The sequence below is a fragment of the Chelonia mydas genome, chromosome 3 (assembly GCF_015237465.2).
Source record: "Chelonia mydas isolate rCheMyd1 chromosome 3, rCheMyd1.pri.v2, whole genome shotgun sequence".
NCBI lineage: Eukaryota > Metazoa > Chordata > Testudines > Cheloniidae > Chelonia > Chelonia mydas.
In genome coordinates, this window is record NC_057851.1 from 99,942,421 (window position 1) to 99,956,245 (window position 13,825).

Below are 13,825 nucleotides of genomic sequence, written 5' to 3' on the forward strand. Positions count from 1 at the left end.
TCCTAAGCAATTGTAGGATTTTGTTCCAAAACCACAACATGAACTGCAGACCCTTATCAATCGTGACTCGCTCTGGGATTCCATGGAGACAGATCAGTGTGCTTGTTAGACACAGGGAGCTTGACTATGAAGTCCAGGGTAATGGCTGCCCAAAGCCTGGATGGGCTCTCAGAAGGCATTAGGGTGTTGAGGAGTTTTGAGCATGATATCGGAGCGCAGGTATGTCTCACAGAAATCAACATACAAGTGGATTGTTGTGTGCATTCAGGGCCACCAGAAGGAGTGGATGGCCAAACAGAGAGTTTTGAAGCAACCCAAATGGCCTGCTAATGGCAAGTCATGACAGAACCATAGTACCTCTAACTGAGGGGGTTCTAGCGGAATGTACAAGTAGCCCTTGACAGAGAGCAAGCCACCTGGACCTGGTGTTGCCCTTGGCTTGCTGCCTCAAATTCCTTGGGATGGGGATCCTTCTCTGCAGCTGAGCGGCTCATGGACATGAAGTCCTGAGGAACTGTGGCATCCAGGAAGTTCGGGGGCTTAAGAATGGGGGGGCTCAGCACAGGGGGGCTCTTGGCTGGTGAGATATTCCCCTTTTTGGGATGAGGCATTGGCAGTCTTGTTCTGAGCTCCTGAGTGGTACATGATGGTGAAACTGAAGCGTGCAAAGAACAGGGCCCAGCAAAACTGCATCTGGTTGAGAGTCTTGGCTCAGCAGAGGTACTCTACATTTTTATGATCAAAGAAAACCTGTCCTGGGTACCAAGCACCCTCCAGATAGCAGCAACGCTCTTCAAAAACTGCTTTGATGGCTAGAAGCTCCTTAACTAGATAATTCTGTTCAGCTGCAGTGAACTTCCATGAATAATACACGCAAAGCAAGAGTTGCTATTGGGGACCACCTCTTTGAGAGAGTATTGCCCTAATTGCCACATTGGAGGCATCAGTCCTCACAACAAAGGGTCATGTTGAGTTGGGATGAGCTAGGATTGGGGTAGGGATAAAGGTCATCTTGAGTAGGACGAATGCTCATTGGGCCTCCGGAGGCCAGCTGAAGGTGGTATTTTTAAGGAGAAGTGCTGTCAATGGGGTGATGTAGCCTGAAAATCCAGAGATGAACAGCCTATAAAAGTTGGTGAACCCCAGGAAGTATTGTAACTCCTTGATACTTCGGGTGGGCATGAGGGGACGTTAATTTTGTGTGGAATATAGGTGACTTTGGGATTAAAATGACTGATGTTCCTCAAAATGAAAAATGTCTGAGAAATATCATCCAAGTTAGGTTATTACCTTGAAAATGGAAAGCATCTTTAAATTAACACTTAATATTGAATCTTAATGTATACATTCCGTGTACACCCAAAGGAAAAAACACAAGGGAAAGTGTTAATAGTTACATTAAAATGCTATAAGCATAGAGAAAGTAGTAACATCTTAAAATACTGTAGTGGGCTTTGGTCTTAATTAATACATCTAATATCCTGAAACTACTGTAAATGTTACTTCCTTGGGTTTCAAATTAATATGATCCTTATTTGATTATAGTTCTTCAGCATTTAATGAGCATGGGAATCTATAATCTGCCTCAAGGAAAAACTGTGCCAGGCTGCACTTTATTGAATCCTACAATGTACAAACAGAAAACAGAAATGCAAACACAGCTGCCTCAGAAAAGCCTACAGGGATAAAGAAAGAAAAAAAAAAAGATGAATTCAGAAGTATGTGAAATAAACCAACTCCTGAGATTAATCAAATACACAGCAAAACTATTTTGATCTATTTTGTCCTTACCTGGCAACATTTACTTTCTTTCTTTAAAGAACAACACTTCTATGCTATTACGACTTTATTTATAACATCAGTAGAAAAAGGGTTAAAGAAAATATATTCAATCCCACCAAGTTTAACAGAAAGCTGCTAATTTATTTATAAATCCCTTCCCAAAATGAGTCAATACTATAGATACTTTTAAGGGTTGCTGTAGCAGGAAAGCACTGATATACATATTGAATAATTCATAATTTTTCCTAATAATTGGCTGATATCTAGAATTAAATATGTATAAAATATGCAGACAATAATAGTCACCTGGCCACAGAGAAAAAGATGAATGCAAAACTATATTTTCAGCGTTGTTTTTCAAGAGAAGTCTTATTTATTATATCAGCCAGATACAAAGACACATTAAAGGATTTTGTGAAGGAAAGCTCTAAATGAGATGGAAATAAAAGGTGGAACAGGTTCTGGGAATTAAGGGCACAATCTAATTTATGTCCCTTTCTGATGAACCCTCTGGAGGCCAGCAGCTGGCAAGCAATTACCATAGCACATTAGGTCAGGACATTTCGATTGCAGGCACCAGGGGGTTAACGTCCAAGTGCAAGAGGACCATTTTTTTAGGAGCCACACACAAAGTGTTGAGAACATTACTTCTTCTACAACTAGTCCCTCCCTGGTATTTTAAAAAACATATACTTTAATGATTGTATAGTCGTAGTTAACTAAGTTTATAGAGTTTGGGGGTTCTTTTGTGTTGGGAAAAAAGGATGAGGACGGAGTATACATCATCACCAATCTATATGCACAATAAAAGAAATACACAGAAGATATCAGTGATTTCACTTTGGTTACCATGAGCCAACTGGTACAAACAGTGCTTGAAATAAGATATAGGTGAGTTAATGGTAAAAAAACAGTTGCAATTGATCCAATAGCCAATTTTAAGTTACAACCACATTTTCCCCTCCTGACTTAGTACTGCCTATATTCCTGATAAATACCAAGAATACAGGAATGTAATTCTGACATATTCATTTCTAAACAATTGAGAGAGCGCGCGCGAGAGAGAGAGAGCGCGCGCCAGAGAGAAGACGACTGTATTTTACCTTTTTTAAAAAAAACCCTCTGACCTCTATATCAACAACATGAGGTAAAAGCCTACACAGCCACGAAAGTTTCCTTAAAGATACCTCCTTTTATTCACAAAAGAAGAAGAAAGCTTTTCTACAAAGCAATTTGTGAAGAATGCCATTTTATAGTTTAACTTTATCAATTTTTTTAAATGCATAAATAGAATTCCTTACCGTCTGTAGTCTGACGGATGGCGTTCGGCTAAGAGGACTTCCTACTGGGCTGAAACTCCCTGTGAAAAGACAAAGCTGTGAATTTTTGCTTGTTACCCCGTTCTAATAAACCACTTTATTTTAATAACATTATGTTAGCAGGACATGTTTCACAAAACTCTAATGAAAAGCAGCACCATCTTTCAGTTGCAACTACACATCCTTCAGTCAGGAACAGTTGGAGGGTTTATTTAACTAATAGACCTGACACAAGGTTAGTTAATCCAATATTTCCATTCAAATGATTTGGAGCAATAGCACAAGCAATGTCCACATGCCACCTCGTGCTTAGAACAGACACTATTATCTAAGCTACACTGCCTTTCTTTTCATTGTATTTCTGAGTAGCGCATACAAAGTTTTCAGTCAGAAATGATCACAAAACCTCTCAAAGGAATTACTTATTCTTTCAGATAAAATAAGGATGTCTATTCAGTATCTCCCTTTGATCATCTGACTTCCCACCACAACACATCTTTATATTTATTTTATTCACTCTTTATAAACTGCATTTGAAAAAGTGCTACTTGTAAATTTGTTCCTTTTGAAATTATTACATCGGCTAAGCTCAAGAAAATCCTTTCATCATCTATGGATTTATCTTTTTATTATTGGTTTCTTCTACTATACCTCTTCTAAGAAAACATCTTTAAAAGATAGAGACATCTGAAAATTGCTAAACATGACAATACTAAATGCTATAGCTTTGCTCAAAATATTTCATCTCTCTTTTTCTCAAGCAGGTGGAGCAGAGGGAAGCCAAATATCACAGGGTTAAGCTCACCATCTTTTTGCCATGAGAGACACGGGTTCAAATCCTAGTTTAGGTTTCAAGTGAAAATGAGTTCTAAGGTCTCACTCTAGTTTCCAACCACAAAACCCAACTCAATTTAGCACAACAGGGAATATCTGCTCATAAGGAGCCCAGAGTTTGAATAATGGGGATTTTTCAGGTTAAGATTCAGATGCATTGGCACAGATCCTTGGAAAACCTTGTACAACCTCCACCTGCACTATACCAGTGTGAAGCCAGTGGTATTATTCATATTCATAAGTGATTTGCTTGTAAATGTTTAACCACTGGAAGATATTTATATATGTAATTAAATGGTGCTGTGGCAAATTGCCGGCACTACTTTGATGGGTCTTGCGCTCTCTCTTCTTGGGGAGGGTTCAGGGATCTGTTTCTCGCCCCTGAACTGGGGTATTAACTGCCCCACTAGTGTCCTAGAGGAGGGGAGCAGAGAGGGAGGGACCTGGGCCTGTCCTCTACTCCGGGTCCCAGCCCAGGGGCCCTAGGGATAGCGGTAAGGCGCTTGAACTAGCGGTTCCTTCCCCTGGGCTACTTCCCTCTCCTGCCCTTCAGCTTGTGGGACTTCCTGCCCTCCCTTTGCACAAACCAGGTGTCCCTTTACCTAGGGTCTTGATCTTCTTAGCCCACCACAGCACTTCTCCAAACTCTCCTCTGCTTCCCTCCAAACTGCTCTCTACTCCAACACCAGTCCACTCTGCTTCAACTTCTTTCCTTGTCTGATTGAAGCAGGGGGGTTTTTATCAGGTGACTGGCTTCAGGTGGTTTAATTAATCTATAGCAAACTTTCTTCCCTCTGCAGAGAATAAGGCTCCCTTCTAACACTCTCCTGCTGCCCTCTGGCCATGCTGTATCACAGGTGCAATTCAAGCTCAAAGGGTTACAGTTCATTAGGCCCTGATCTTGCAAATGTAACCCACGTGCCTAATAGGGAGATAACTGTTTAAGAGATCTATCTGGGGAGGTGGGGAGAAATGAGTTGTGTCTGGGTCATTGTTAGGCAGATGCACAATTAGCACTCAACACTCAGAATTTTCTAATATTGGGTGTGGTAGTTTTGGGTATGCTCAATGGGTTCCCAGTAGCTTGACTGAGACTCCATTAGTAAGGCTACGTTTTAGTCAGGGGTATTTTTAGTAAAAGTAACGGACAGGTCATGGGCAGTAAACAGGTCATGGGCCGTGAATTTCTGTCCATGACTTTTACTAAAAATACCCGTGACTAAAACTTGGAGGGAGGTGCCATGGGTGCTGGGGGAAGGTGACTGGCAGGGTACGGCCCGGGACCCCCACTGGTACTGGTGGGTGGTGGTTGGCGGAGCTGGCAGGCTCCCTACCTTGCTCCGCACCCACCCACCCCCACCAGCAGCAGCAGAGTTTGGGTGTGGGAGGGGGCAGGGGCACGGGATGGGTTGAGGTGGGCTCTGTGCAGTGCTTACCTGGGAGGCTCCCCAGAAGCGGCAACATCCCCCTCGCTTAGCTATTCCCAACCCACACAGTGAACTGCAGCCAAAGGGCGCTGCGGGGGTGGTGCCTGCAGGCAGAGGCAGCACACAGGACTGCCTGGCCATTCCTGCACCTAGCAGCTGAGTGCAAGGGATGTTGCCACTTCTGGGGAGCCCCCCAGCTAAGCGCTGCCCACAGCTCGCATCACCCTGTCCCGTGCCTGAATCCCCTGTCCCCTCCCACACCCAAAGTCTTCTGGGGGGTGGGCACACGATGGCCCAAGACTGCCCCAGCAATGGCTGGTACGACGGGCGCCAGGGCTGCCCAAGCTGCCCAGGAGCCAGGTGCACAGGCCACTGCAGAAGTCACGGAGGTCACAGAATCCGTGACTTTCATGAAACCTCGCAGACTTATCCATGAGGGCAAATAGCCAGGGCAGCTGCTTTGCAAAAGGCCTTGTGCCCTCTGTGGGTTGGGAGAAGCTGAGTCACAGCAGTAGACAGCAGGCTGTTTCTCCCTAACTCTGAAGCATTTTGCAGCAGGTTAGTGATATTGTTAACCCTCCTGGCCATGCTAATTATAGAAAGGGGAAACGGGAAGGAAAAACTAATTTTTTAATTTTAATTGTATACTTGGAATGTTTGATTTTAGCCAAACTGTTTTACTTAAATTATCTCAACTAGTATGATTCACCAACTTTTCTCTTATTTAAATGTGATGACAGGGAAAGAGTCACTTATATTTTGCTATTCTCAGTTTGTACTTTTCTTGTAACAGAGTTTTTTTCCCCCTGTATACTTAAATTGAGTGGTTGGTTAATTAGTTAGCTAACTGAGTGATTTCACTAGAGGAGAAGGAACAGTCTGCATGGATTCCATCTGAAGATTTCTACAAGCAAGTGGAGGGAAGATGTGGATGCAGTGCTTCCATTCAGCAGACTGTATAGATTTTGGTGATCAAAAACTGTAACTGAGACTCAGATGAACTCAACCTAAGCGTTTGAGAATTCAGAATTTCCTCTCACCGTGTTTCTGTGGGGACTGACCTGTTTAGATTTAATTTCTTTTCTTTATTTTTATGTATTACTATTAAGATTACGTGGATTATAAAATAGCTATGTTATGTTGTAGAAATTAAGTTGTTGTTAATAAAAATATTATGATAAGATTTTATAAAGTTGGTATTTAAGAATTAAGTTAATTCCTTTTGTTCTTTTTGGACTTGATTGTGGGGAGGTTGACCCTGTGGAATCCTTGCTGAAAATCCTTAATGACTGAATTCTGCGTCTCCACGTGCTTTTCTATGAAGTTAGGTTTTTTTAGGCACTGGGGAAGGGCAGTAAAATAAACTCTAGCCTACCCAAAGGTTACACAAACACTTATGCATGTGAGAAGCCCTCAAGTCAATGGGACTACTACATGAGGCAAAGTCATGTGCTTATGTATTTGCAGGAGCAAGGCCTTAGTGTATCAAAAGTAAAATGTAATCACTATTACATACACAGTCCATGCAAAGAATTACATAGGATTTAAAGGGAAACTGTACAGCAAATTGACCAGTTTTGGTTTAAAACAAAAAATAAAAAAAAACTTGTGCAAAACTCAAGACCAACAGACATATTTTCATAATTAAATAATAAAAAAACCAATGAAAATAGTTTTTTTAAAAACTTTAAACTTTCTAATGCCATTTTTTCAAATCAAACACACCAACATTGTGCTAGTTTGTGAGAATCTGAAAGTCATATGAACTCAAAAGAGACTAAAAACTGAAATGTATTACTTTATTTTAATTCTCCAAGATGAGAGAACTGCAGAATGTAAACATGAAAAGAAACAGATTTGAAAATTCTTTAAATTTTAGTAATTTAAGATATTTTATAACAGAGATATGAATTTTAATTACTTGTTTTTTTAATCTCACAGTGCCCCTTTAAAGAAAATATATATTACTTGTCAGATTCTAAGACAAACCTCTTCGGGCCCGAACTGAACATCCTTACAAAAGGTGAGTAATCCTTTTCAGTTCATGTATGTAAGTGTTTGCAGGATTAGGGATTTAGGGCCACACTAGCATCTTCCAATCCAGCCTGAATAGGGGGCAGCACGTAACTGCACTGCCTGAAGAGGAGGGCAGGGCTCAAATTGTGACTCTGAAAGATTTTACTCCCTTATTTTAATGGATTTATTATAAATTTGCTGTAAACCAAAATAACTGGCTGAATCTTAGCTTTAAGAGTCTGAGACAAGGAGAAATTTTATTTAGAAAAATCCTTTTAAAACAAAGTTTTTTGGTTTAAAGTTATAAAGTTAAAAAAATAAAGTGCAACAATATATATGCTTAATGCTTTTGTGATTCAAGAATAAATGAGTTAAAATAAAATCTAGCTTGATTAATCCAAGAAATTATAGTAAAGTAGGACTCTGTTTTGAAATGTAGTGAACCAGATGCTTATTCAAGGTGATGGTTGGAGAGGCACAGCATATTGAAGCATGGAGGGAAAAGCCTGGTATATTAAAGTGTATATTAAAGTTTGTATTGATACTTTTTGATATAATTACAGGCCTATAAAAGGATAAATCTATTAAAGAAAAAACAACAACACTTAGAAGCAGTGAAAAATGGAATATTCAAAACTAATGTATCTACTTAAAAAATGTTACATGTAGCTTTATGGGCCGCCTAGTGACTGTATTCCTGGCTCAAGTGGGGATCTAAAGGGTTTCCTGCAGGAACTAAAATCAGGTGGGCAATTAATGTGAATCCCTACTGCAAGTAACACCTCTGGAGATGCTTAGCCCTCTGGGGAGATATCATATATTGCTTTGACCTGGTTCAAAAAGCCTGGCAAACTGAATTGTAAACTGTATAAAGTTTCTCACCCTGACATAGGGAGAAAAAAGAAAAGGAGTACTTGTGGCACTTTAGAGACTAACAAATTTATTAGAGCATAAGCTTTCACGAGCTACAGCTCACTTCATCGGATGCATACAGTGGAAAATATAGTGGGGAGATTTTATATACACAGAGAACATGAAACAATGGGTGTTACCATACAGATTGAAGCAAGAGTGATCAGGAAAGGTGAGCTAAGTTGCTCATCATCAATTCAAGAACAGAGGTAAGACTGTGACGAAGAGGGACAGGTCCCGGGGAGGACCTGAAGTACTTTGGAACCAGAGTCTCCATGTGGAAGATGGGTGACACCTGATAAAATAGGCAGTTGTATAAGCAGTTTATTGCTTTTAAGGTGTTTTTTCTGTAACACCTTTGTTCTGAATAATTAGTTCTTTGCTTTATGAAAGCTGGTTGGTCACTGCTTAACCCTGTCATTGCCCCTGAGAAAACAGGACTGCAAGTGCTGATTGAAACTCAGATTCTGCTGAGATGAGTGATTTACAAGGGTCTGCAGCCCAGGTCTAGAGAAGAGACTCACAGGACTCTGCCCTGAGGGCAGCGATGACTAGAGGCCTGACACCTAATAGGGCACCTTCAAGGAGGCCATGAAGGGGTCAGACGTGCAGCTAGATCAGGAAATATGACACATGCCACAAAGAAATTTTCCTGCTGTTTTGTAACCTTTAAAGATAAAGTCAAGGATTGAAACAAAGAAAAAATGATTACCTACCTTTTGTAACTGTTGTTCTTGGAGATGTGTTGCTCATGTCAATTCCATTCTAGGTGTGTGTGCGTCCATGTGTATAATCGTTGGAGATTTTTGCCTTAGTGGTATCCGTAGGGTCGGCTGTGGTGCCCTCTTGAGTATCGCACTCATGCGTCGGTATGTTAGGCGCTGCTGGCCCTACACCCTCTCAGTTCCTTCTTGCTGGCAACTCCGACAGAGGGGCAGGAAGGAGGGTAATGGAATGGACATGAGCAACATATCTCGAAGAACAGTTACAAAAGGTAGGTAAAAGTTACCTTTTCTGTAACTGGTGTTCTTCGAGATGTGTTGCTCATGTCTATTCCACAATAGGTGTGCGTGCTCGCCACATGCACCGGTGCCGGAAGTTTTTCCACTAGCAGAACCCGTACGGGGGAGCACCCCAGCGACCCCTAGAGTGGCTCCGTGCCTCCATGGCACGGTATAAGGGGAGCTGCATGCTCCCTCCACCCTCAGTTCCTTCTTGCCAGACAACTCCAACAGGGGGGAAGGACGGCGGGATGTGGAATAGACATGAGCAACACATCTCAAAGAACACCAGTTACGGAAAAGGTAACTGTCTTTTCTTCTTTGAGTGATTTCTCATGTGTATTCCACAATAGGTGATTCCAAGCTATATCTGTTGGAGGTGGGTAGGAGTTCACAAGTTCTCAGGACGGAGGACAAGCTAGCCGAACCTGGCGTCATCCCTGGTTTGGGAGACGATTGCATAGTGCGAGGTGAACGTGTGAACTGAAGACCACGTGTCGGCCCTACAAATGTTCTGGATGGGGATGCGGGCCAAGAAGGCAGCCGACGAGGCCTGCGCTCAAGTCAAGTGCGCCTTCACAATTGGTGGCGACGTGATACCCGCCAGCTCATAACAGGAACAGATGCATAAAGTGATCTGGTTGGAAAGCTGCAGCGTGGAGATAGACCGACCCCTCATACACTCAACCGAGGCGATGAACAGTTGCGAGGATTTTCTGAATGGCTTGGTCCGTTCGAGGTAGAAAGCCAGAGCCTGCTGCACATTGAGTGTATGGAGATGGCGCTCCCCACTGGACGCTTGGGGCAGAGGACCAGCAGAAAAATGTCCTGAACCATGTGATAGGCAGAGACCACCTTCGGGAGGAACGCAGGGCGTGGGTGGAGCTGGACCTTGTCCTTATGAAAAACCGTGTATGGAGGCTTGAAGGTCAGGGTCCTGAGTTCTGAGACCCACCTGGCTGATGTGATCACGACCAGGAAGGCCACCTTCCACCAGAGGTGGGACCTGGAGCACGTGGCTAGCAGCTCAAAGGGGGGACCCAATGAGACAGGCCAACACCAGGCTCAGGTCCCACTGCTGGACCGGGGGCCTAGCATACAGAAAAAGATGGAAAAAGTCATAGCATGGGAGAATACCGTGTGGCTCTGCACCGGTGGATGGAAGGCCGATATGGCAGCCAGGTGCACCTTGACTGACGAGGGTGCCAGGCCCTGGACTCTCAGGTGGAGAAGGTAGTCAAGGATAAGGTGGATCGGGGCGGCCACCGGGGAAAGACCCCGTTCACCCGCCCATCTAGAGAACTGGGACCACTTTGCCAAGTAGGCGCGGCACGTGGAGGGGTGTCTGCTTTCTAGGAGGATGTGTTGAACCCCTTCTGAGCATGTTCTCTCTTCCCTACCTAGCCATTGAGCAGCCATGCCGTGAGATGGAGAGCCGCTAGGTTGGGGTGGAGAAGACGGCCCTGGTCCTGGGAGAGCAGGTCCAGGCGGAACGGCAACGGCCATAGCGCAGCAACTGCCAGGCCCGTGAGGGTCCCATACCAATGTTGCCTGGGTCACGCCGGGGCAATCAGGAGGACCCGGGCGTTGTCTGTCTTTATCTTTTCCAGGACCTTACTAATCAGTGGAAAAGGGGGGGAAGGCATAGAGAAACTGGCCTGAGCAGGACAGGAGGAAGGCATTGGAGATAGCGCCCCTTCCCAGTCCCCCCCAGAGCAGAACCGGGGACAGCGCTGGTTCTGCCGAGTCACAAACAGGTCTGAGTGTGGGGGACTCCCCAGGTGGAAAAGCCTGTGAGCCACTTCCGCGTGGAGAGACCACTCATGTTGAGAGGACAAGTCCCTGCTCAAGCGATCTGCCTGTGTGTTCTGGGCACCTGGTAGATGGAAGGCCTTTAGGCAGATGTCGTGGGCTATACAGAAATCCCACAGCCTGAGAGCTTCGCAGCAGGGGAGCGGTCCCCGCCTTGCCTGTTGATATAGAACATTGAGGCTGTGTTGTCCATGAGGACCCTGATCATCCTGCCCTCCAGGTGCGAGCGGAAGGCCACGCACGCCAGCCGTACCACCCTGAGTTCCTTGACGTTTATATGTCGGGTCAGATCCTGAGCCAATCAGAGGGCTTGGGTCCGAACGTTCCCCACATGGGTCCCCCAACCCAGGTCCAACGCGTTGGACACCAGTTCCATTGACAGGGCCCTGTCCCTGAACGGGACCCCTTGGAGCATGTTGCTTGGGGCAGACCACCACCGTAGGGAGGCGATCACCAAGTTGGGTACAGTAAGGACTTTGTCCATCCTGTCCCTGGCCTAGGAGAACTCAGAGGCCAACCAGAGCTGGAGTGGCCTCATCCTGAGACTGGCGTGATGGACCATGTATGTGCACACCGACATGTGACCCAAGAGCTGGAGGCATGCTCTGGCTGTTGTCACCAGGAATCTTGTGACCGTGTTGATAAGCCCCTTCAGAGTCTTGAAGCTGTCCGGTAGAAGGGAGTCTCTGGCCAACGAGGTATCCAGGAGCACCCCGATAAACTCTATGCGTTGAACCAGGACTAATGTGGCTTTGGTGTTGTTTACGGTGCACGTGGACAGGAGGAGTGTCACATGATCCCTCACTTGCGACCGGGAGCTGCCCTTGACCAGCCAATCGTCCAGATAAGGAAAGATCTGGACCCCCCGACACCTGTGATAGGCCGCTACCACTGACATACATTTTGTAAATACCCTGGGGGCAGTGGACAGGCCAAACGGGAGGACTGTAAATTGGTAGTGATTCTGCCCCACCACAAAATGGAGGAAGTGTCTGTGTCCCTCGAATATATGAATGTGGAAGTACGCGTCCTGCAGATCGAGGGAAGCATACCAGTCCCTGGGATCCAGGAAGGGGACGATGGAGGCCAGGGAGACCATGTGGAACTTGAGCTTCACCATGTACTGGTTCAGACCTCGCAGGTCCAGGATGGGCCTTTGTCCCCCTTTGGCCTTCGGGATAAGGAAATAGTGGGAGTAGTACCCCTTGCCTTTGAACTCCTCGGGCACCCCTCCACTGCTCCTAGGCCCAAGAGCCGCCCCACCTCCTTCTTGAGCAGAGCTTTGTCCCAGGAGGGACGGGGGTGAGGGATGGTTGGGCGCGGAGGAAGTAAACTGGAGGGTGTAGCCCTGGGAGATGGTGTTGAGGACTCATCGGTCCAAGGTCAGCTGTGACCACTCCGGGAGGAAAGCACACAACCGGTTGGAGAAGGGAAGCTTTATTGACAGTGATCCCTGATGAGAACTGGCAGGGCTCCCCCGAGCATCCTGTCAGAAACGCCTTTTCCCCACCTGCTTGCCCTTGGAGGACCCAGGTCAGGGGGGCGGGCTGAGACTGTCTCTGAGGGCGCCTCTTATAGTCCCGTAACTTCTTATGGGCAGCCTCGTATTTCGGGTGGGTGGCCTGAGCGGGAGTCTGCTGTTGTTTGAGCTTAGATTTAGCCAGAGCTGGAACATAGACACCCAGAATCTGGAGGGTCGTGCGGGAGTCTTTCATGCCATGCAGTCTTGTATCCATTTGCACCGCAAAGAGAGTTTGCTGTCAAATGGGAGATCCTGCACAGAGGTCTGTGCCTCACTGGACAGCCCAGAGAGCAGGAGCCATGAAGCCCTTCTCATGGACACCGCGGAGGCATGGACCACACGGCTGTGTCCGCCGCATCCAATGCTGCCTGCAGGGTTGCCCTGGCAGCCGCTGTACCCTCCTCCGCCAGCACTTTGAACTCCTTCCTATCGCGCTCTTGGAGGGAGTCCTCGAACTTGGGCAGGGAGCCGCACAGATTGAACTCATACCGGCTCAGGAGAGCCTGGTGGTTTGCCACTCGTAACAGGAAGCTCGAGGACGAGTACATTTTTCTTCCAAAAGAGTCCAGCCTCCGTGAATCTTTATTTTTCGGGTCAGGGGCTGGCTGGCCCTGCTGTTCCCTGTGGTTAACCGACTCGACCACCAGGGAGTTATACACCCACCCGGCGCCCAAGTACATGTGTTCCTTGGTAGGCACAAAGTACTTGCGTTCTGCCCTCTTAGAGATGGGGGCCAACGAGGCCGGTGTTTGCCACAGAGCATTTGAAATTTTTGCCACCCCTTCATGGAGAGGCAAGGCTACCCTGCCCGGTGCCGAAGAGGAGAGCACATTAAACAGGGAGTCGGAGGGCTCCTCCATCTCCTCTGCCTGGAGGTGGAGGCTTGATGCCACCCTTTTTAAGAGTTCTTGGTGGGCCCTAAAGTCCTCCTGCGGGACGGAGTGGGGGGGGGGGCTGTAATCACCTCATCCGGGGAGGGCGAGGAGGCCAGTGTGGTACTCTGGGTGTCCGCCGGCACCGGAGGGTCCACCACCTGGTTGGTCTCTGGGCATGGTGCTGAGGATGTATGTCCCACTAACTCCTTCCTTGGAGGTCTGGAGAGGAAGGCCGATGGTGCTTCCGAGGCTCCAGCTACCGAGCAAGCCCCCATCGAGGGCTGCATCATGGGCCACGGTGCCCACTGGTATCATTGGGCCGGCC

General features: G+C 46.3%; 1 protein-coding gene across 17 annotated transcripts in view; it reads right to left on the bottom strand.

The window, feature by feature from the left end:
* The window catches only part of AHI1 (Abelson helper integration site 1), a 177,518-nt gene that overhangs the window by 46,748 nt on the left and 116,945 nt on the right, over nucleotides 1–13,825 (bottom strand). For all 17 annotated transcript variants that reach the window (XM_037894837.2, XM_043542958.1, XM_037894829.2 and 14 more), the window contains one exon: nucleotides 3,084–3,142. In XM_037894837.2, the coding sequence (XP_037750765.1) occupies nucleotides 3,084–3,142 (59 nt within the window). The remainder of the gene's footprint in view (nucleotides 1–3,083; nucleotides 3,143–13,825) is intronic.